This window comes from Crinia signifera, chromosome 12 (genome assembly GCF_055691185.1).
Source record: "Crinia signifera chromosome 12, ASM5569118v1, whole genome shotgun sequence".
Taxonomy (NCBI): domain Eukaryota; kingdom Metazoa; phylum Chordata; class Amphibia; order Anura; family Myobatrachidae; genus Crinia; species Crinia signifera.
This window is the reverse complement of record NC_139228.1, coordinates 18566901-18592119: the sequence shown is the minus strand read 5'-3', so window position 1 is coordinate 18592119 and position 25219 is coordinate 18566901. Positions and strand designations below refer to the sequence as shown.

The following is a 25219-nucleotide window of genomic DNA, read 5'->3' as shown; positions in this document are numbered from 1 at the left end:
AAATTATGTTTTATATCTATTAAATTATTTTCGTGCAATCATGGCCAGTTATCATTGCATCAAAAGATTCGATGTCGGATGACCTGCCATCATTTGATGGTTGGTTTCCGATGGTCCATCCCGCTGATGTGGGAATGCATGCGACTTCTCCGAGGGCAGAACTGAAGTCGCATGGTGTATGGGACCTGTCTATACAGTATCCTAGTTGTATCTTTGCATGCAAGAGCATGGGTATTCGATTGCTTCAGTCAGCCGTGCTTTCTGTTTATAAGGCGCCCGAAAGCCACGCTGTTTCGCAACGCCCCCTGGGATACGTAGTCCCATCCCTGATAAAATGTTGGAACCGACTCTGAAAAGTGAGTCAACCAAGACTACGTATCCCGGAATGCAACCCGAATACGAGGCATACACATCTCGCTCTCAGCCAAACCTAGTAGTATGCAGAGGAGACAGGAGATCCACAACCAATCAGGAGAGAGGAGCAGAGCTGTCAGGCAATCAGAAGCGCGGCCAGCACGCCGAGGGCGTGGTTTTGGTGGAAATAGTTAGATTGTGAGTTTCATATCGCCCCGGAGGAGGGAGGTGGTGGATCCGGAGGGCTCACGCAGACGGTCAGCGAGGGCGGAAATGCCGGTCCATTCCAGAGAGAAGAAGGAGAGTAACCACAATGACATGGAGGTGGATTACCCGGAGAACGAGGGCAGCAGCTCGGAGGATGAAGACACGGACAGCTCCAGCGGCAGCGAGGAGGGAGATAGCTCGGGTAAGCGCGGCTCTCATTCATACAGTCTTCGCCCGGCATCCCTGCCATCGTCCGTGCCCATGACATGGTGCTGCTACCTTAGAAACTGCCTGTAGCCACAGTGTCCAGGGTGTTCATGATTGTTTGGGGGGGAGGGGTACAGTGACTGCCCCTATATTGTATATGCATCTAAAACCCAACCTTGTATTCTGGGTTATTGCTAGGGACAACCTGTTTTGGTGTGAAAGGTGCTATCTCGGTGGTGGTACCTGCAATCTCTACTCTGGGTTGCACCTGGTACCAGGTAGGATACGGTAGGACCCAGGTCACACCAAAAACATAAAGAGAACCAGATCAGCTGCGCTTGGAGACCTAGATCTATTTGGCGACAGAGGGAAGACCCAGCAATAACCTGGGTCCAGCCTGTGCGGTGTCCGTGACTTTGTGCCACTATGACGTGGCTTGTAACCATGTCCGATAACCCGTTGGACCTTTTGGTGTGACCTGAAGATAATATCCGCGACCCTTCAAAATGGGTGTGTACTAGCAATGGTAAAAAGTGTTGTCACCTGCATGTCGCTCACCCAACAGGATGGCCAGCGAGCAATACATGGGAGCTGAACGGGCAGGTCATCTGGCTATATAGCCCAATTCACCTACATGGTCAGAAGGCCTCAATCATTGGTAATGATGTTGATTGTACACACTAGACGATATTGTGAGTGATATTGCGCAGAAACCCTTTTATTGACCAATATTTTTAACCATATCTTCTAGTGTGTGTGTGTGTGTCTAGCCCTTAGAGCAAAAAAGCTAGAGTAAGTCCAACCTTACGTAAGTAAATTATATAGTGCGCAGAATAATCACGTGAGCTCGTTCCTTTTTACTTCATGAAAAATTAAAGAATCTTATTTCTGAGTCCGTTATTTTAATTTATACATGTTAACTTCAATCTTCTGTTATGTTGTGTTTTTTTCTTTTTTAAATGTGCCTTGACAGGCAAATGTTCTCTCCTAGAATCATAAGTTGACTCTGTCCTCGGAACCCCAGATAGCTCTTGTTTCCCAGTTCTCCTCTCAGAATCATAGGTGTAATAATTAACTTCAGCTGTGTCAGTGAGTAATGAGTGCACCTGCTAGGTGACCTGGGAAAAATCAGCTGTTTGCTGTGCTGATGAGGTTTGAGAACCACGGTCCTAGTAGGTAAGGGAGAAGTATATAGAGCGCTGTCCATGGTCTTGTGTTGTCCTGTACAACTTGCTTCAGTAAACATCATGCACAGACCTGGAAATGGCTGTATGAATATTCGGTACTTGTTTCCTAGCACAGCACCACCGATTTTGATTGTGACCATTGCGTCGGAAAAAATCGCGTCCATCGCATGCCAACCAAATCGCATGCGATGCGACCGACCCGATTTTTACATTGGAATCAATGCAAAATGGTCCCTGACACCAGATTTTGCATTGATTTTAATGTGAAATGCCCCAAAACACCCCATTTTAATAGAAACCCCCCCTGATGTTTTAAAGGGCCCCCTATTGTAACGCCACCCTGCTATTGACGCCAACCTGAAGCGTGGCGAGCCGCGGCAGTACTCGTCCTCCGACCTTTTCATACCCCTACTATCCACGTCGGCGTGGAGTTGAGAATAGAAAGTGTGGCGAGCGCACAGGTATCGCGTCCCCTTACGGGCTTCACAGGTATCCGCGACCCCTTTGCGGGGCTCGCTGCGCTCTCCACACTTTCTATTCTCAACTCCACGCCGACGTGGATAGTAGGGGTATGAAAAGGTCGGAGGATGCGTACCGCCGCCCCTCGCGGGCTCGCTGCGCTTGCCACGCTTCGGGTTGGCGTCAATAGCGGGGTGGCCATTAACCATGCTTTTTACACATATTCAATGCGAAATGGGGCATATTGGCCCTTTTCACATTGTCACCTATGTCCATTATAATGGACGCGATCAACGCGATTTTCACTTACCGGTAATTGAGCCAGTTAAAGACAGAAAATCGCGTCCATCGCATGCCTTAAGTACCTTAACTTAAGGCATGCGATGTACAGTACCACGACGGGCGCCTTGCTAAGAAACAAGTACCGAATATTCTCTATTGGCATAAACTGACTTTAATGACCTGCCGTAGTACAGCTTGTGGTCAGCAGGGAGCAACACATGCCCACTTTATTTGAGTTGACTCTTTATCTAACTAATGTTTATGCGCTATGGAGCGGTTTGTCATTTTCCTATAACAAGATGACAAATCTTCAGTATCTTTGTGGCCTGCAGATGGCGCTCATAGATGCCTGCACCTTTATAAACTGTGTTCTGCCACCCACATAAACATCTCACACACATAAAACCTCTCAAGCCCTGTACACATGCATCAATTTTTCCTGATTTTCGTTTTGATTTTGCTTATAGAAGCAAAATTGAATCCTAAACAAAATCAAATGGTTTTTGTGTCACTTTCGATCTACATTTGATTCAATGCGCGCTCCCGTTTTCACAAAATCGAACAGAAAAATCTACTGTGCAGCCAAGGAAATATCGAATTCGATCCAGTAAATCGATTGTGTACAATGTACCGTGAATGAATATCGAATCAAATTCAATATCTAATGCAAAAAGTACAGATCTAATGTTAAATCGAATGGAAAGATCTAATGCCAGAACAAATAGAAAATCTAATCAAAAGCAAATCTCTGTGTGTGTGTACAAGGCTTGACTTTGGGAAGACTGGGAAAATGATTTGCATGGAGCAAAACTATTACTGGTTACCATAGGCGTTGTGCTCTTGCTGAGGTTAATGGGCATTGTTGTAGAAGTCTCTAGTATTCCTGGTTATCTCTGCTGACTCCTTGGTGACCGCATCTGTCATTGAACATGGAGAACTTGTCTCTGTTTCCAGCAGTAGGACTCGCAAACAATATCAACGTGCATATCATTACTTAGCAATGCATGCTCCTGCCGGTTGTTAACAATAACCTCTATATTGTCAGGTTTCACTGCATTCTGTCACTGCAGACGATGGTCAGTGACTGCATGTTCTGATGATGTCACTGTATGGTATTGTTAATGTTATCATTTAGTGTTTACCCCATGGTTAATTATCGTGCATATCGTCTAGTATGTATATACACTTGATAACGATGCCCCCCTGTCATCTGAACGACTGTGTTTGTTGAGGGGTCAGGTGATCTTGTTCAGTGTTTTTAGTGCTAGATCATTCGTCTAAAGTAATGGCAATATCATGACGATATTGGTGGTGCCGCTAATCATGTACTGTGTACCCAGCGTTGCCCTCTGTTTTGTCATGGTATATGTAATTATAATGTATCATGTTATGCTCCATGCACAGCTTAAAAAAAACCCTGGGACAGACCCAAGAAATTATATTTAAATAAAGGCGCTATCGTTCTCCCGCTTTGGCATCGTCTACAGCAGCGCTACTCAACATGTGCCATCTCTACACGTTATGCGGCCTCTGGGTGGACAGTGTCTAGGTTGACAGTCACTAGGATGACCACTAATGGTCGACAGTGATTTATTTATTTTTTTGTCACCTAAGAATGGTTGACATACCATATGTCGACATTTGAAGGAAGGTCAACACAAGCTTAAGGTTGAGACGAGTTAAACTATCCAAGTGGGCATAGTGAAAATATAAGTGCTCGAAGCATGGCGTCCATGTTGACATAGGTCTAACTACACAATAACAACCGTGAAACTCACGTTGACTCTCTTCATGTTGAACTTAAGCTTGTATCGACCTTCTGCGAATGTTGACCTAGCGTACGTTGACCATTCTTAGGCGTCTACCTAGTCACTGTCTTTCCTTAGTGGTCGACCTAGGGACTGTCGAAGTAGACATTGTTTATCTGCTATACCAGGGGTTCTCAGATTGTTTTGCTCTGGGACCCCATTGGACAATAACAATGACAGGACCCCAGCAAGTTACTGCAGAAGGTCATCGCATCACATGTGTAGTCAGCAGCCAGCACATACATGGCAGCATTGTGGAGGCACAAAATGATGGGAGGAGTTTTAACAGATTTTTCCTTGACTCATTGACTGAGATTAGAAAAGTAATCTGATGGTCAGCAACGGGTGCCAGATGGGTACCCGACAGTCATTAGCCTGATGTCAGGATCCCAACTGTTTAAAACCCCGACACTCTGGGTCACGACTATTCTCCCTTGTGGTGGTCCACTATTATGGGGTATATTCAACTGATGCTGGATCCATTCCAAAATTATTTTGCATGAATGGATCTGGCATCCATTATTCAATGCAGTGGGCAAATCCAGATGTCCGATTTGGCTGCTGATTAATGCTCACCTGGCCGGCGAGGGGAGCAGGTGAGCACGGCGGCGGGACCTGGGCTGGGTCAGCGGCTCTCACCCGGCGGCGGGGCAGGTGAGTGCAGCGGGTGGATACGGGAGGCAGTGGGAGGGTGCGGGCGGCGGCAGGCAGGTGGACGGTGCCATGTAAGCTGCTGCTGCTGCGGACCCAGTGACGTCCTCCCTGCCCCAATCAGGCATCTTTTCATGTCTGATTGAGATTGCCGGAAACATGGCCAAAACCTTTCAGTTTTGGCTGTGTTTCCGTCAAAGATAGGTGTATTAGCGGCTATAACCGCTAGCGTTTAACAGATTGGAACCCCTTCCGATCAATTCATGTCGATCCGCTGTTTTAACATTTAAAGAGTTGAAGATTATTTTTACAACTATTTTAATACAAGTGTGATAAATTGGTTTAAATACTATTCCACATAGGGGAGTTTGTGTTTCAACGTCTCAAGGCTCATTGCCAGTATTAGTAGTTTTGACAGTGTTATGTATGTATAATAAATCTCTAAAAACTCTATATATTTGTCTTTTAGAAATGGACGATGAGGACTGTGAGCGACGACGGATGGAATGCCTCGATGAAATGTCCAACCTAGAAAAGCAGTTTACTGATTTAAAAGATCAGTAAGTATTTATTTTTGATCAGGATACCAAATGGTCTGATTGGTTCATCACCTAAACCTAGCTGGTTGCCACTAGATGACTTGCATGTCCCAGGGCTGTTGCCAATGACTTTTCTTTTGCAGGTGTCTCTTTATTCTACGATAAGAACACTGGCCAGCAATCTCACCAGATTTATCCTGCATATGGGATATTTATATGTACACACGGAGCGATGTAGGGGCATTTTCTATACAATCTAGTGAGATCTCTTAAAAAATGCCCTGAAATCTCCCCATGTGTAGGCCCCATTAGTTTGAAGCTTTAAGTGAGTATTGTCTCACATTTAACCATAACATGCTGTGTGTACTTTGTGTATTTGCTGATGACACAGAAAATTCTGTTATCCTAATCCAGTGGTTCCCAAATACCCCTTCCACCCTGCACAAATACCCCGGGTCGATCCTGGGTTATTGCATGTTGGTGTGCAGTGTGAAAGAGCCATGTCAAATATCCCAGGGCCAGTAACCCAGCGATCTGAACCGGGATATAAGCAGTGTTATTCTCGGGTCGGACCCGGGTTGCTGGGCAGTGTGAACGGGTAACCCGGGTTGAGCGCCTCTGGTCCCGTTCACTTTTATGGAGGAAGTAGCAGCGTCACCTCAGTGCGGCCTCCTCCACTCCCCCCGCCTTACTCCCCACCGCACCGGTCTAAGTTTGAGTACATTGAGACAATAAACCGCTTCAGGTTCAATAAAAGCTTGCAAAATGGGTTGATTTAACACAATTTACCGGCAATGTATATATGTGTATACTGTAACTGTATGTATCTTGCACCACGATCAATACAGCAGGCGGAATGTAACTTGTTTGGTGGCAGTGCAGGACGATGGCCGAACTCGGAAGATCCTTCAAAGGTGCAGTCCCTTAAAAGACCATATTTTCCTATAAAGGGGATATTACTGAGTTCAGTACTTGTTAGGAATAGAAGTTTAATCATGACCAGTGAAAAGTCAATGGAGTAACCATAAAATTTAAAAGATGTTTTGGAACGAACAGTCCATATAGCTTTAAGACAAATCCAGCCATGAGCATTTGATGCCAGCGGTTCTGGAAGAATATCTGTGATAGAATGTGGCGGAGTCAGAAGTATAGGGATGCTGCTGTGTCTTTTGGTGGTCGCCCAAATGCCGCTCCATAGTCCTTTCCTTGTGCACCTCTGTGCATGAGCTGCGACGCCCTCTGTCTATAGGCGCCAAAAAAACAACTGGTGCGTCACTTTGTCACGTTTGCAGCACCCCCATAATACGGGCCAAGTCTGTGTCCACCAAGCCACATTCCAGGAGCTTCCAACACTGTGGAGAAGTAGAAATAACAAAACTCTCCACTACTTGAGCATCGGAAGCGTGTGGCTCTGAATCGGGCAATATGTGTGTGTCATGTTTGAAATCAGACTGCACCATTTCATTCACTAGGCTGCATAAGAGAACCAGCTCTGAAATGTAACATTCGCTTCTTTTATAGACTTTATAAGGAACGGTTGAGTCAAGTGGATGCCAAATTGCAGGAAGTGATTGCTGGGAAAGCGCCAGAGTATTTAGAACCACTGGCAACGTTACAAGAGAACATGCAGATACGGACAAAAGTGGCAGGTACAGTACGCGGAGATCATGCCAGGATTGTTTTTTTTAATCGCTATAATGTTGCCTGTGGCAAAGGCATGTATTTAATAACATTCAAGGCCTCATCCCTACCTGTGTTAATTACAAATACAGCAATTATTTGCAACATAATAGAACTTGTTAATCTATTAAAGCTTTTTTTTTTTTTCTCTAAATGCCATTAGATTTAAGGTCTGAACGGCTGAAGAGTGTGGGGGGGGGGGGGTACAGCTCCACACCAACTGCCACCCCAAATGTTGCCGGTCGGGATTCGATTGCAGTTGGTCGCTCCTTTATTTCAATTGTGGGCTGTGCTGCAGCCCCACCCCTGAAGCTGCCATTGCCTCCTACCTCTAGTCCACTGCCTCAAGCGGTTAAACACTGGTGTATGGGTCCTGCCATTTAAAATTTGGACGCCAACTCCTCATCCCGTTAATGTTGACGCATAAGCATATGGAGGGCGGGGGGTTGGCACTTAAAATATGTTTCACTGGTAGACTAGATGTGCTATGCATAATTTTCTGCACTATCATTTTTACTCCTTTTTGTCTAAGATTTAGTTTTTTATGAGAAACTTTGGAACTGCACAAGCCTAAAGGCCTCCATACGCTAATGCTATACTGTATGGCCACTCTTTATGGGATTCCGAATTGCTGGGAAGGATCGCATTAAAAGTATCATTTTCCTGCAATTGCGATGTGAACGTTCCTGTGCGCATGGCAGTCGCAGATCCGACGGACTGCCATGGATGTTTATCGCAGCTCGTAGCCCTTGCTAGGATTGTATCTGATACATTGTGTGTAATAGGACAATGTATCGTATGTGATCCTGCAGCTGCCGGTTGAGTTGGCGGGGTATTGCATACGAGAAACGGCATGTGATACCTCGCCCTCTTCGATGGGAGCCTTTATATTGGCAGTTGTCTCTATGCTCTACCATATTCAGTTTGTTATATTGCATGTAATGTTAGTCTTTGGGCAGTATTCAATGCGGCCGGCAAAGGTGTTAAATGGCAGGGATCGCCGAAAACAAGAGACCCTCGGCGTTTAACCCTTGCGCCAGCCGCTCACCATATTCAATGTTCCGGGGGAACCCTCGTTGTCAGAGGACAGCAAGGTTTCCCCCAAACATCGAGGTTCGCGGATAATGCATCGAGCCCGCTGCATTTAGCGCAAGCCTTGCTGTTTTGGCAGTCGCACGCGCCATTTCCTCGTCGCTGTAAAAACCCAGGCGTGTGCAGGGGGTCGGTTGAATACGGACTGTGCGAGCTGTGACAGTGAGCAGGCAGCACTGCTCGCTGTTACAGCTCGCAAAAAGCATTCAATATACACCTTTCTGTTTTATCAAATATTTTAACAAGGAATTTTTCTGTTTTATTTTAAAAATATATATAATTCTTCTAGGAATATACCGAGAGCTGTGCTTAGAGTCGGTAAAGAACAAGCATGACTGTGAAATTCAGGCTGCCCGCCAACACTGTGAGGTAACGTATCCATGACTTATTATAATATGTACATGGGGGAATGCAGAGATGGAAGCAGTGTACCCCAGCTGTGTGCAAATACGAGGTGCATTGTGCATGGTTGGGTGATCCGCTGCTGCACCCCAGGATCCAGCATCAGATCATCTGCCAAAATATGGAATGGGTGACTCAGATGGCAGTCTCTGATCTGTAGCCAGTACACTGTCCTTGGCACTCCGAAAAACAAGGGTGACGTGCCAGTCAGGCCGCAGCATTGGGGGCACGGTGTGTTGACACACGACCTGTTCTGCACATGCACTGAGCAGCTCCTCCTGTGCATGTATGGTGATCAACCATCGATGTTATGCAAAAACCATCGGGTCTGCATAAAACACTAGTTCTAGGCCATAGTACCCAAATGTCATATGTAGAGAATCGCAGGGGGACAGGGGGCGAGATGTACCAAGCCTTGGAAACTGATAAAATGGAGAGTTATAAACCACCAACCAATCAGCACTTGCCTGTCATTTTTCACTGTAACATGACAGTTAGGATCTGATTGGCTGGCAGTTTATCACTCTCTATTTTATCACTTTTCAAGCGTAATACATCTGGCCCAGACTGTCAGTTTGAAGGTTTGGCGATCCGACAGCGCATAGGGAACATTATGCATGTAAGAAAAGTCCAGATTCCGCAATCCCCACTGGGATCAGGATTTTTAGTTGTGTTTTTATATCCCCCGATGCCCTGATTCGACAGTGGGGAAATTGGAGGATTTCCCCGATACACTGCAGTTGTATGGGCCACTTTACTGTGGCAGGGTTCACGCACCTGAGGCCCGGACTTAGCTGTTTAAGCAGGCCATGGCTGTGCACTTTGGCATGCAGAGGGTCTAGTGTACGTAAAATATCTTTTGTGTGGGAGAGTGGGTGGGTGCCACCCAAACCATTCAGGAGTGCCTCCTTGTGGACCTAGTGTCATGGGATGCCTATGCCTGATGTGGCCTATGGTCTCGCCTAAGATGTTGGGCTTTGAGTGAGTATTAAGTAAGTTGGAAGCGAAAGGCTGCCTCTCGCCTAGTAAAAAAGGAGCAGGGTACCCCAGCAGCACCATTGAGGCATGTGAGCATCTTCTCCGTTTCTTGTTTCATTGCAGAGTGAGAAGTTGTTACTCTACGATACGGTCCAAAGTGAACTAGAAGAGAAAATTCGGAGACTGGAAGAAGATCGTCACAGCATTGATATTACATCAGGTAGAAACGCTTAGCTCTTTCCTTTTTGTAAAACAGATCTCAAGGTCTAACGGGTAGGCAACTGGTGGAACTACTCATCCCGGCATGCCATGACACAAACTGGCATGCTCAGTTGTGTAGTTCAATCCAGTATAGAAATATTTCTTTCCACTGGATCATGTAATCCCCTCCCATATAATATAAATGGAAGATGAAATCTTTCCATAAACCTATGCCAAGGGAAGTTTGAAACTAAAGTCCCGCATACGCTACAGCGTTCTGACCCGAGTTGAGAGAGGACCTCAGGCCTCTCTCCCGGCAGCGGAGAACAGGGGTTGCAAGCGATACATCACATGTGAAAGGACTGCATGCGATCCTGCCGCCTGGAAAGGACGCTGGCGGCTCTCAGAGGATCGGATGGCCGTACACTGCTGCGATACAAAACAGTAGTGTATGGCCACCTTAAGACTGAGGTTTAATGACCATAATGTAAACTGGACTTTTCTTGTTAGTGCTATTTGTGGTATTATCCATCCTCCAATTGTTGATGACTTTTACACCTCCCTCTTAGTACCTCCAGACATCGTTGTTTGGTATCTTGTGTAATACAATTCTCTTTGCCTTTTGCCAAGTGCTTATACAATTTTTTTTATTTTTTTCTTCTTTCACTATTTGGAGACCATGATGGTTCTTAGGTACCACCACTTGGAGGCAGGACACTTAGGGGAAAAAAAGATCTGACAATTGAAATTACATTTTAAGTTGCATCAACTCTTGTCTTCTGGTGAAGATGTTAGTATCTACCACCCCAACACTTGCATGGAAGTGTTGGACTCGTTCACACTTGGCGTGATTGAGGAGATCTCTCAAAGAAAATGAGGCCTTGGAGGTTTTCTCATCCATTGTCAAGAATTCCTTGGGGTATATTTATGGATTTATAGAAGTAGAGATGTTGCCAATAGCAACCAATGCAGTTCTAGCTTTTCAGTTCTAGATCTAGAAGTGCAATATAAATAAGAAAAATCCAGTTGGCTGGCACCCAAAAGGTGTGCTTTAAGTATGTGTGGACTGTATATTGCGGATGTAATTAGATAACAACGGTATATGAAGGTTATGTGGCTGGTTCTGGAATTTGATGAGCTTGCCTGAAGAGGTGAGTTTTCAGGGAACGCTTGTAGGTTTGAAAACTGGAAGAGAATGAGGTGGCTGTGTGATGGCTTTCACTTGTTGGGCCGATCTTTGATGTTCTTGCTAGGAAGTTTCTCATTTCCCAAGTTCTTATGGAGTCAAAATGTTGGCTATTCTTGAAATGTACGTCTTTGGCCAATTATGTGATCACTGCGCTTTGGTTCTAGCGGTGCACTCTTATGGGGGAACTTGTTTCTCTATGATGTAACAATTCTACATATTGCTGCACACATTACGGCAGGAAACTGCCCTGTCTTGCTCTACTGTGTCGTGAAAAATGACTGCATAGAAGCATAGTACGTAATATAATGATCATACTCGAAAATCCCCGGCATAAATCATAAATAGCGGCTTTAAGATGAATTAGTGACTGCATCCTATTTCTTCTGGTGGAAGTTGCTGTTGCAGAGTGAGGAACAGAAGTGTGTGTGTGTGTGTGTGTGTGTGTGTGTGTGTGTGTGTGTGTGTTCTAATGCTTGCCACACATCAGACCAACTTTCATCTAACTAGTTGGTTGGACTGAAAATCTGTTACTGTATGGGGGCAAATGTCAATAAGCAATTTGCTCACAAACTCAGGAGAATGGACAAAAACATTCAGTCAAATTGTTTAAATCAAACAGGTCCAACTACAGTACATTGTCTGAGTGACAGTTAGTGTCCATTTTCAGATTCAGGAAACAAATGACATGTACCAGGTTACAATTCCATCCAACCAACTAGTTGGATGGTTGGAGAAAAGTTGGTCTGATGTGTGGCCAGCATAAGTGTTAGTGTTTTTTTTTATAACCTTCCTAATAAGGAAGGAATTTTTTTTTTTTTAAATCAAGAATATTTATGGCCAAATCTGTCTGGTTTCCCATTCAGAGAGGCAGCCACAGCTTGCAAAAATTGCCCAGTATCCCTTCAGGACAATGACCACAGCACTGGTGTGGTTGGTAGACCACTCATAACCCCAAATGAGAAATGATTGCTTTTGGGATTATTTCAGGGAAGGTTCCTCCCCTGATTAGTAAATATTGCTTTAAAGCAGAAATTTCCTTGTTTTAATGTTCTAACCTTCTTTCATTGTCAGAGCTGTGGAATGATGAACTGCAATCTCGGCGGAAGCGCAAGGACCCGTTCAGTCCTGATAAAAAGAAGAAGCCTGTTGTTGTCTCCGATATCCTTTTTGTATTTTGTGTGATCTCTTCGGTGCACCCACTGTAGTTCTCCCACTTCGTGTGACAAATCCCCTCAGTCTCTTTTACATACATTGGCAATTATGTGATAAGCCACCTCAAGGCTGCCGTAGGGAGGGCCTAAGCATTGACCGTTCGTATTATGTCACAAGTTCATGTGTTCCCCGAGGAACCTTCCAAAATGGCAGTAGAAGGGCAATCACTCTGTTGCAGCTACTGATCCCATACATGCCTCGCAATACAGAAACCGAACTTACTTAATAGATGTAAAAGTTTACAGCAGATGTTTGCTTATATAATTTATTACGGGTATCCAGGTTTTAGGTTTTTATGATTAATTATTTGGTTCATACCTTACCATCTACATGAGCGTAGTGTTAGATTATAATAGTGTGCGAGCCATGCAAGGAGACCGGTAGACTTGTATGGTGTCCATAAAAGTGGCTGTGTGAGGTGCACCACTAACAGGCAGCTGGTACTGGGGTTGTTGGTCCCAAATATAGAAATTTAAGAAAAAAAGTGGGCGTGCCGACTGTATATAGTATGCAATAAAAAGTGATCAGTTTCTTCTATATATAAAAATTGAATTAGGCAAAAAACAATTATTATAAAGCAATATTAATATAAAATTATATAACAATACTTTTTTGAAAACATATTGAATTCCATTAATAAAGCTGAATTCATATAGATGCATATAGGTAGATAGATAGAATGTAATCCAGTTATCTGGCTGCTAGAGGTACTAACACGTTATTTCTCACCAGATACTGACTACCATCATGCTACCCATCCCGTATTTTTTTGAATTCTAAGGGACCGATTGTCGATATCTTGGCATCGAATTCTAAGTGTCTACTATTCTGAAATCGATGTTGACATATTGCCCTGAATTCAGTGTTGCACTTTACCACTAATTGATTTATGAGACGTCACATCTCATTGTAGATCATGGGATCTTGTGAAAAAAGTATGTATTAAGGATCCATGTTACACCATATTTATGATTCATTTATTATTTGTCTGAACCCCTGATGAAGTCTTTTTTTTTAAGACGAAACGCATTGGGTTTTGAACCTTCCTTCTGAAAAGAAAACATCCGATTTTTATTACCAGTTATACATTTTTATTATCAACAGTTGTACACTTTGCTTCAGTCTAAACTAGTGATGAAAAACTATTAGGTGGATATATAGATAGCACATAACCACTGGGTGTATATGAAGAATATAATGATGGATTAGGACTTCTCCAGTACCAGATAAGCGACATTTGTTATTTACCGGGTGGCCGACAGTCCTTTGGAATGCGGTGGACAGAGATGGTATGGACCTGCAGTTCTATGGTCGCCTCGGATCAGCCTCCGGATAATGGTGGTGCAAATTGGGGAGATGACACAGACCAAATTGGAGTCTATTTGAATAAAGATTCCTCCAGTGCTGGGCAACAGTGGCCCTCCAGCTGTTGATGAAATTCACATCCCAGGATGCTTTGCATTAGTTTTGCTATGTGGCCATGCTGAAACTGATGCAAGGCATGCTGGGATTTGTAGTTCATTAACATCTGGAGGGCCGCTATTGCCCAGCCCTGCTCCAGTGGGATGTGTCAGTGATGGCTCAACGCATTTCCCTGCTGTTAGTCCCCTAGCTTCATCAGGAGCAGCGTCCAAGCCATCCTATGTTGACTGACACTAATAAAAACGTGAAAAACATGTCTTTTGACCCCCGTCGACTATTAGCTGTCGACCTTTTGATTGTAGACCTAGACCCTGTAGATTTAAAGGACCTAACCCATATTAGGAATATATAGGTAGCTATATATAATATAACATGTATGAGGGACCCTGGCCTTGCTCCTACACTCTCTTATTCTGGATTCTAAAACAATTTGACAATCCCCACTTTCAACCTTGTAAGTAAATGTAATTTATATAGCGCACTTTCTCCAACAGGACTCCAGGCGCTTTTAAAGCATTTTAAGATTATATTTTTGTTCTATATATTCCTATCTCCTGGGCCTGGTAATCACTTAATAGTCTACTATTTTTGGCTGCTGGTGGTAGGTCCGTCACTGAAAATGACCTCACTAGGACTTTTGCACAATGCCCCTTCTCTGCCATCATCACTAATTATCTTATTCTAGTAAAGCCTTAGAACCGGACTTTCTCTCGCTGTGTATGAAGCCTGCCCACATAAGCAGATTAAGTTCTTTTGTCCATGATTATGTTAAAGCAGAAAAAACAGTTTAAGCGTATAAATCTCCCCTTTCCGTGGGACCCCCACTTGCACGGCAGCTCGAAGATCTTAGATGTGTAAGACCTTACTAAACAATCACATGTATGTAGTTCAATAAATTATTTCATGTGTATATACTATGCACATATATAATTGATTTACTTTCTTCCCTCTTTGCAGAAGACTGATCCTTTATGTATTTATTTTTTTTATATCTTATTTGTGTTGGATAAGAGCTGGCGTCCATTAGCTGTGTGGGTGTTTGGCCTTTTACTATAATTGGTATGTTATTTGCTTGCTAACCCACACACGTTCATCTGCATAGCACTCAATACTTCGCCACAATAACATGACCTGCAATTTGTGAAACATGAAGGGAAAATACAATTAGGTAAATATTGGGATAATGCAGGCATGTCCAAACTACGGCCCTCCAGCTGTTGTGAAACTACAAGTCCCAGCATGACTTGCTACAATTTTGCTATTCGAGAATGGTAAAAATGATGGCAAGGCATGCTGGGATTTGTAGTTTCACAACAGCTGGAGGGCCACAGTTTGGCCATGCATGGGAATAACGTATGACTGTCAAGAAAGTTGGTTGTAGTAGCTGAAGGCAAAAAAATGGGACAGTTAGTACATATGCTATGCCTAAGCAAAAGGATGCTAATGGTTCCATGCAGATGGCAGCAATAGCCTAATAGCACTGAGGACATAGGTTTGATTCCCACCATGGCCTTAACTGTGCAGCATTTGTATATTCTCCCCGTGCTTGCATGGGTTTCCTCTGGGTACTCCGGTTTCCTCCAACAATCTAAAAAGGTTATATATAAATAAAATGTAACACTAGAATGTATGTGTGGTAAGGAATATAGATTGTAAGCTCTACTGGGGCAGGGACTGATGTGAATGTTCAAATATTCTCTGTGAAGAGCTGCCGTATATGTGTGCGCTATATAAATAACGTAATCATACGAAACACTTACATTTATGTCATTGTCCTTATCTGGTACACGTCCATATATTGTTTACATGTTGCAAGACTTGGATATACTTGAAGACTGGACTACTATCAGAAAGGTGAGGAGATGACTTATTTGTTTTATATGCAACATATCATTACACTTCTATTCGGAAGCTTAATGTCCGTTATTCCAGTATGCAAAACCGAGTTGTCAAAGAAGTCCGCCCCGGTTCTCAGAGGTTCCACCTTCTAACGACCCAGGCTTTCAGAATTAGATGACCTCTGTATGTAAGACGTGGCCAGAACAGTGATGTCTGTAGTGCCTCTAGCTTCCTCAAAATGGTTCTGGTATAAGTGGGGCGATATGGCATCAATACTTAAAAGGTCAACCTGAGGGTTTTTTGGTGTCAATATATAGATTTCATCACCTGAACACCAAAATTGGTGTACTGCTCTCTAACTCTGATTGGGAACAAAGCATGGTACAAAGTATAAGGTTCATATCCATAAAATAAAACTGTTGACCATATCATCTGCCGCATGTTGGCCTTTTTTTTGTTTTTGTCGAACTCTTGACCGCATATCCACCGAAACAGTACTTTTGGTGACGTGCTTGGCTTCAACTGTAGACAAGTGTTACCTTTCTTTGTTTTAACAGTTTAAAGTATCTAAGGGGGGAATTTTATCAAAGCAAGGCGAGAGATCAGTAACGAGAGAAATCACTAACCAATCGGCTTCTACCCCCAGTTTGATGTCGTGTTTGAAAAAAAAACGACACAGGAGCTGATTGGTTAGTGATAAAGAAGCCAATCCCAGGGCATTTTTTCAAACTCTGGATTGAAAATTGCTCAATCCCAGGATTGGATTAAGTAATAAACGTCCCGGCCACCCCGCAAATTAACTTACATGGCCGAGAGCCGGGCGGTGCTGAAGAGAGCATGGCGGGCAGTGCGGCCTCCGCAGCATGATCTCCGATCCCAGGATTGGCCACCCTAGTTAGTGATTTCTGTCTTCACCCATGCATAGATAAATACCCCCACTAAAGCCACATAACACTGGGCGATATACTACACTATATTGGTGGAACACCCGGGCATATGATCTAGTGTTTGCACACTGAATGATAGTTATCGACATCGATCAGTGACATCTGCTGTCCCCGCTCGAACTTGCAGTCATTAGCGATCTAGTCAATGTTGACCTGCAAACACAGACGACCATAGATGTTAACGACCCGTGGGAGCACACATTAACAATACTGACCGTTCTCACTGAACAATATGAACACTATATCATTATACCTAATGTGTATAGGTTAATAGTGGTCATTCATCCCATCACTACATTAATGGCAACCATTGTTTTGTCCGTCTGTCTTTCTCTCTCTTCATTTGATGATCTGCAGGAGTCTTTAGTCAAATACATGAAGTACATGATTGTGTGTTTTATTTTATTTTTATTATAAATAACACTGCACTAAACTCTGCAGTGTATATTTAATGTGCATTGAATAGCAAAACTAATAGTTGTAACAATGTCTTATTGTGCAGGCCATGGCGACGTTGGGTCCACATCGCGTAAAACCGGAAGGTGAGTTTTTGCTTGAATCTCTCCACTCTGACTCTGCAGTCACATTCGCATTATTTAGCAAATAGTAAATCAAACAGAAAGGTGCCAGTCGGACCTGTAGCCATGTGTTCTGACCACCAGGAGGCACAGTAACTTAGGCCAGGCAGACGGCCTGTACCTGCTATTCTTATGGTGTCCACATGGGGAGAGGTGTGATTTCAGCAATACAATATGTGCTGTGCAATCTGAACTTTATACACTGCTATTTGGACTAGACTACAATATGTAATTTAAACATGTAGAGTACATATCGCATATGGGTGCGCTTTGAACTAGGCGCGATGCAATTTAAATGAAAAAGTTCAATTCACATGCAAGAATCGCACAGTGTGTGGGCACCTTTATGCTGGGTACACACTAAGATTATGTTCCCAAATTGATTGACTGATATGGAATGGTAAATCTGGTAATTTTGGGGAGCAAGGGAGTCCATTTTGCTTCTTTTGGGAGCAAATGATTGGTTGAAATGTCTTCCCAGACATTACAAGATTTCGTTCCAAACAGCCAAATTGGAAAGATAATCTTAGTGTGTATCCAGTTTAACACTCATTATACAAGTTATTGGTCCCCTCCCTGTGTTACACCACACATGGATGTGGCCTCAGATTAACCCCCAATTGTCTTCCCCGCTCACTCTTTCATGAGCCCCCTTGTGCCATTCATCCAAGGTGTTTGAAGGTATGAATGTATCTTGATTCACACTGCATTTTTTCTTTCGTCCATCCTGGTGACACCGCTCTACCATAGGATGTAGGAGGGTCCACAGGAGCAAGGCACCTATGCTGACTTCTTTAGAGAGCAGGCTCCTCCCTTCTGCATCCCAGAGTTCCTCAGTTCGTTTTAGGTGCCCACCGGAGTGGGTGCTGTACTGACTGCAGCCATTTTGTGTAGAGTAGCTAGGTGTTCTTATTTTATTAATTCACTAGTTAGTGCAGGTTTTCCAGTGTGTTACTTCTGCTAGAAGTTCACGCACACTGAGAGCGCAGCAGAGGCTGACAGAAGCGCGTCCTGTCAGTGATCTGTACGCAGAGGCGCTGCTGCGTATTCTGCACCACGCTTAACCGCCTTTTTTACAGAGGTTTTCCTGGGCCTCCTGAACCAGCTTCCTGCTTAGGGGTGATACATGGGGGATGGACTCCCCGCGATAGCGGCCGCCATCTTAAGGGGTTTATAGGCTGAAATCCTGAAAAGGAAGTGAAGCCTATACAGGAGTCCAGCGCTGCTGGACGCTTCCAAGTAGTCCCATGAAGGAGGGGAGGCACTGGAGGTGAGGAGAAACACTTGTGGGAGCGGCTAAAGGGGGAAAAGGCACCAATAGGCTTCCTTCCCCGCTGAAGCAGAGACTTGGTCTTTTCCTGCTCTCTGTGCTGGCGCCCTTTTCTCTCCAGGCTGTGGAGCTGGACATTACAGTGCAGTGAGAAGTTTCTCCCGGGCAGTGCTTCCCCCGCTGATCGTTGACAGCGAACAGACAGATAAGTAACACTGATACAGTATTCTGTGCAATTGCCTGAAATTGTGCACTGTGTGTTATATCATGACAGACAGGTGTAGGGCTGCTGCGTTGGGGGAGGGAGCGCCTGCCATGTTAGTTAACTGCAGATTTTGTGGTGTTAAATGAACTGTTGAACAGATGGATCAGGGTGATTTGTGACCCTCATGTGAGTCTGGGTTTAAGCCCAGAGCAAGCATGATCCTGCGTGGGCGGCTGCATTGGGGAGGTCTATGAATGCCTTGGTTAAGGCTCTAAATAGGCAGAGATATGACCTGGTGATGTCCCCCGCTCAACCTTCTCTGGGCTCCATTACATCATTTCAGGGGGACCCAGCTCAGGGACCGGTCATGCAGGACACTGCAGCTGGTTAAACCCCTGAGGTTACTTTAGACCCCACTTATCCACACCTCCCCTGTTGAATTTAGATTCTGGTGAGGAGGGTGTGTGTGCGGAGGATGTTTTTTGGGACCAGAAGGAGGAAGTTGAATCTTCTGTCCCGGGGATTGAGGATTTGATCCTGGCAGTAAGCAGGCTTTAGATCTGTTAGAGGAAGATAAAGTGCCTGCACATTGTGTTTTAAGAAAGTACGCAGACATTCTGTGACGTTTCCCTCGGCTGAGGGCCTGATTTCTTTACTAGGAGAAGCATGGAAAACTCCTGATAAGAAGCTTCTTATGCCTAAAAGGTTTGCAAACATGTACCCAATTCCAGAGAAACATGTTCAATTATGGGACAAAATCCCTTTAGTGGATTCACCTGTGGCCAGGTTGTCTAAAGCCACGGCCTCACCCGTTCAAGGGGGTGCAGAATTTAAAGACCCAGTAGACAAAAAGATTGAAGGATGCCTTAGGGTGGTTTTTGAAGGGGTGGGCTTTACCCTGCACCCTATTATTGCCTCGGCATGGGTATCCAAGGCTATGATTAAATGGGCTGAAGCCTTAGAAAATCATCTACGGCCTGATTCTGAATCTTTCACACTGGCTGAGAAGCTTTGGTGTGTGGCAGAGTATGTATGTGAGGCTGGGGAAGATGGCGTCAAAGGTGTCAGCCACATCACTGTCAGAAAGGAGAGCGCTCTGGCTAAAAGCTTGGGAAGCAGACCGTGAATCAATAAAGTCTTTTGAGGCACTGGCCTTTAAGGGTGAATTGCTTTTGGGTCAGAACTGGAGTTCATTATAAAGCAAGCTACAGGGAAGGGGGGGGGGGGGGGCACTTTTCTTCCCACAACTTCAAAACACTCAGTGTCCAAGTTTGGGGCCTTTAAGCCGTCCTTTTGTTCTTCCTTTTGAGGGGGAGCTTCTAACAGGGGACAGGCAGGTAGAGGAAAGTTTCCAGCCAGTAAGGGGAGGGCACCCCGATTTCCGTTTCGGGGTCTTTGCCAAGAAGCACCCGTCCAAAAGCGAGGATAGCGTCAGAGTAGTGGGTTGTCTCCTGGAGTTTCGGGACCAGTGGATCAACTCCTCCACGGACCCTTGAGTCCCCAAAGAGGTTTCTTCCTACACCCTTACCGCAGGAAGCTCGCCTGCGGAAAGCCCTCTTGGGGGTGCCAACGTCCCTTCTCGAGAAAGGGGTGATGGTCCCGGTACCTCAGGAAGAACAAAAGAGGCTTTTATTAAATTCTCTTTTTGGTCCCCAAACTATATGGGTCCTTCAGACCCATTCTAAATGTAAAATCTTTAAATCTGCATCTTTGGGTGGACCACTTTCATATGGAGTCTCTTCGTTCTGTGCTGTTAAGCATATAGTCGGGGGAATTTCTAGAATCAGTGGACATCCAGGATGCTTATCTCCATGTGCCTATCTTAAAGGAACATCAGTCCTTACTTAGTAGGGGAGACTCCGCTCCAGTTTCAGGCTCTTCCTTTTGGCCTAGCCACAGGTCAAACTTGGAAAGTTACCTTTTTTGTTGGCTATTGCCTCGGCTAGGTGAGTTTCGGAGTTGGGCGCCTTGTCCTACAAGGCTCCATTTATTTTTTATTTTTCATGAAGAGAGGGCTGTGCTTAGAACAGTGCCTAAGTTTCTACCAAAGGTAGTGTCTTAATTTCATTTTACCCAGGAGATTGTGCTCCCGGTGTTTTCCCCTCCTGAAGGGACAAAAAAATAGGGACAAGTTAAGGAAACTGGTTCGTGCCTTGCGAATATACGTTGAAAGGGTAAAGGACATCCGCAAATCTGATTTGGTTTTCATAAGAGAGAGTGGCACTGGCTAAAAAGCGTTGAGAAACAAACATAAAGAAATATAAGAACCATACGTCTCCCTAATAAAATCCACACAGAATAAGCAGGTCAGAAACAAAGTATCCTTGAAACGGCTACAAATGAGAGTTTGGCAGTGAGCCCAGATAAAAGATTGAGATAACATCAATAGAACAGACAAAAATACAAAGTACTGAGAAGTGTCAAACAACATAAATACCTACAGGGAATAAAGCCTATTCTCAGGTAGAAAAATAGAGAGGATTACCTAAACGAAAGGTAACCAAATAAATACAAATATAAAAATAAGGCCCATTAAAATGCATAAAGAATAATAAGGTTGGAAAACCACTAGGGGTAAATATCACGTTAATATAAACGTACAAATAAAGGCACTAAAAAATCAGGACATCACAATCACATTTTTTAACAAAAGCACCATTTCCTACTTTAAATGCACTTCTTTACTTTTTCTTTTTGTGGAGAGGGGAAACACATACGTCCCCCCTCTTTTTAACAAAAGTATAAATAAAGGTTACATTTTAAACAAATCACTTTATCTCAAATTAATTGAAAGGACCACATAGCTATCCCAAGAGTGCACCCAAATAATCTCTAACTGTCCCCCCTTTTTTCGCTATACATAAGAGAGTGGCCTGCTTCTAAGCCAGGGCTCGACAAATCCCGATCGCCATGGCGACCAGATTCTGCTTCCTGGCGACCATATTTTATTTTTTATTTTTTTTTTTGCCACAAGGGAGGAAGCAGAATCTGGTCGTGGGCCAGGGTTGCCCACCCCTCACCCCATCTTCACCTCCCAACAGAGCAGCAGCGCAGCCAAAGCTCCCGGATCCCCCTCTCCTAACAGCACAGCCGCGGCAGCAGCGCATCCCCCACCCCCGTCTCCTAACACCACAGCCTCGGCAGCGCTGTCCGACCCCCCCCCCCCCCCTTCCCTCACGTAACAGCTCAGCTGTGGGCAGCGCTGCCTGAATTCCCTCGCCGCACAGCATCCTCCTGGGGTCCATGAGGTGTGGCCATTCCAACCACTTTAATCAGCTGGCATTCTTGGTGGACTGTTTTCTATTGAATTGTGTTTTTTTAGTTGCTTGCTAGCACCAGAATGACTCTAGAGCACAATGTTGCATAGTAGCAGCCTTGCACATAACCTCAGGTATTTCCATCTTTCGCAGATTCCTAAGAACCTTCTGTAGAAAATGTGTTTAGTAAAAAATGTATCTCGATCATCCATATGCAAATGAAGTCTGACCAGGCTGTGCTAATCCGTAGCACTGCAATTGTATGTGGTGCCCCCCCCCCCCCCCCCCAGCTCATAACTACCATTTTTCAAATACACCTATCACATGACAGGGAAGCCAATCCCAGGGCATTTTTCCAATCCTGGGATTCGGGTTTGAAAAATCCTCAATCTCGGCATCCTGGGATTGGCTTCCCTAATAAAAAAAAAATGCCCGGCCAAACCGCATATTTACTTACCATATGCCTGTTCTGGAGCTGAGCGGGTGCCAGGGGGTCATGTGGAGAGTGGGTAGTGCAGCTAGAAGTTGGGCAGAAGGGAACCAGGTGGGAGGAGCGGGTGTGTGGCCTGTGCAGCGTGACCTCTGACCGGGTCACGCTGCGCAGAGCCAAACAGTCAGTGACAGGAGAAGCCAGGCAGCATCTGAGCAAGAGCTCAGACGCAGCCCGGTATTAGACTGCACATGCGCAGTCCTTGGATTGGAAACGTCGATCCCAGGATTTGCCACCCTAGTTAGTACATATGTCACCTTGAGTCAGTCTAGGTCCATGTTAGATTTGATGATTTTTACAGGAGCTTTCTAGCGGTTCTCAAACTCTACTCTGGTGTCCAAACAGTTTGGTAACTCAGCAAGTGCACCGGTGTACTCATTACTCACAGGAACATTTCCCATGTTTCCAAACAGGTGCACTCAATACTCACTGACACATTACCCAGGTAACCTTGCAGGTGCTCAGGTGTGCCCATTACTCACTGACACATTGTAAGAGCCACATGTGGAGTGGAATCCTACCCTTGTGGTTCTGTGTGGAGACCTGGGACACCTGCAGAGTTTGAGGACCAATGGTTTAGAGGAAACGTTCAGTAATTGTGGTGATATGAGGTTTTGTTTTTCCATATCAATGTATAACACTCCATGTTTCATCAGTTACAGTGAAGCTGGAAAAACATCAGCACAGTGCCAGATCAGAGGATGGTCGCCTGCATTATGATGGGGATTGGTACGGCCGTGGGCAAACGATCAGCATTGACAAGAAGGACGAGTATCCTACAAGGTAGTTTCAATAAATCTAAAAGTGCCTTTACAGTGGACTATATTAGATCTATTAGGACTGTTATCCTTCTTTAATATGATCAATGTTTGCAGTGTGACTTAGTGCATATATATATATATACACACACACACACACACACACACACACACACACACACACACACACACACACACACACACACACACACAGCAGAGGTATAGCCGTAAGATGCTGCTTGCAGGTGCTAAATCTTTGTGGTCGGGAAGTGTTGTACACGAGCCAGGTTTTTATAGCTACTGACTGAAGTAATGGAATAGACATACGTCTGCACATTGGCCCTTATTCAGATCTGATCGCAGTACAAATTTATTCTCAAAACGGGCAAAAACCATGTGCACTGCAGGTGGGGCAGATGTAACATGTGCAGAGAGAGTTAGATTTGTGTGAGTCATTTTGTTTCTGTGCAGGGTAAATACAGGCTGCATTCTTTTTACACTGCAATTGAGATTTCCATTTCAACACACCCCACCCAAATGTAACTCTGCACATGTTACATCTGCCCCACCTGCAGTGCACATGGTTTTTGCCCATTTAGAGAACAAATTTGTACTGCGATCAGATCCTGAATAAGGCCCAGTTTTCGTATGCTAATGTATCCTAAGGTTTGTAATAAGGATGCTGTAACGGGCATTATTGCATAGATGTTCTGCAAGACGTGTTGCTGGAAGATAGCAGCTGTCAGTGGTAGTAATGGTAAATGTGTAGGAGTTACAAGGAATATGTCGGGAGATAACAGGGGCAGTCCGGTTCCTGAAGGTAACTATTGGGGTTAGATGCAGGGGTGGAGGAGGTTAGGATTAGGGGTAGGATGGAATACTTACCTGAAAGCCTTTGAGACTCCGCTGTCTGGATATTGTGCCTGATTCAGAGTTGAATGGTTACTCAAATATGTCCAACTGAAAATGTGTGCAATTTTTTGTTTTGTTTTTTAGTGCCATCATCACAACCATAAACAACGACGAGGTATGGTTTAAGAGACAAGACGGCAGCAAGTCTAAACTGTACATTTCTCAGCTCCAGAAAGGGAAATACAGCATCAAGCACATCTGACTGGCTGATCCCAGCCGCATATCCACTAGCCTTGTTCCTTCGGGGATGGAAACTGTGCCAAGTCACGGGGGAAGTCTGATGATTTTGCTCGGACCATTTTAAAGTGTTCTTGGGAGTGTTTGTGAGCATGTTGGAGTATTATGACCGTGTATCTGTGTTTAAAGTGTTATGTAGACCATATCAAGATTAATCCTTCATAAGACAGTTTATTTGTGGATACAAAGACTCGAGTACCTCTGGACCTCATAGTGGCATATACTTTACAGGTGACCTGTCCGTACCGTCTTCAGCTGGGAGGTTGTCTGCGGCAGACTGTTCCGTTCCATGCGGCTTGGCATCCGTGAACAGTAATTGCACTTAACGGTCCTCAGACAGAGAACGAGAAGGCAGCAACGTATTGTCACTCGGTTACGTTGGGGGTGCCAATGCTAATGGGAAGTGCTGCAGTATTAAACCTTTCACTTGTATTATATACGCATTTATTTATGTCATGCATGAATTGATCTCTAGTGGTATAAGGACCTCTTTAACGAAGTTTGAACAATGTTTTGACAGATCTGAATAGCTGCAGGGTCTCTTATGTACAAATTATAACTCGTTCTGTTTAAAGAACCAACAAAAGCCCTTCACGTACTTGTACTTTGGAATTTTTTTTTTTTTAATATTCAGTATTGTGTGCCTGCTGTTCAGATGAAGTATCTGATATTTTTAATCCTTTCTATAAGTATCTTACAGCTAATTATTGAAACGTCTCTCATTAGAATAACCTAATGTTCTGCAGAGTGAACTGAATGGATGTTAAAACACTTTAGCTGTTATCCTCTGTATTTTCGGTGTAATCATTGAATGGCATTGAACTGATAAATTCTTTCAAGTAGGGACCAGTAAAAA

General features: G+C 44.3%; 1 protein-coding gene across 1 annotated transcript; it reads left to right on the top strand.

The window, feature by feature from the left end:
• The first annotated feature begins 525 nt into the window (after positions 1 to 525).
• Positions 526 to 25219, top strand: BRMS1L (BRMS1 like transcriptional repressor). The gene is made up of 10 exons (XM_083167472.1): positions 526 to 763; positions 5625 to 5715; positions 7216 to 7343; positions 8756 to 8835; positions 9970 to 10066; positions 12308 to 12394; positions 15660 to 15724; positions 17159 to 17198; positions 23113 to 23239; positions 24211 to 25219. Exons 1-10 carry the CDS (start codon positions 628 to 630, stop codon positions 24326 to 24328), a joined length of 969 nt encoding a protein of 322 aa, XP_083023598.1. The 5' UTR covers positions 526 to 627; the 3' UTR covers positions 24329 to 25219.

Coding starts and splice junctions, on each gene's coding strand:
- BRMS1L (XM_083167472.1), top strand. CDS start 628: ATGCCGGTCCATTCCAGAGAGAAGAAGGAGAGTAACCACAATGACATG. Junction 764..5,624: donor CGAGGAGGGAGATAGCTCGG/GTAAGCGCGGCT, acceptor TTTGTCTTTTAG/AAATGGACGATGAGGACTGT. Junction 17,199..23,112: donor ACATCGCGTAAAACCGGAAG/GTGAGTTTTTGC, acceptor ATGTTTCATCAG/TTACAGTGAAGCTGGAAAAA.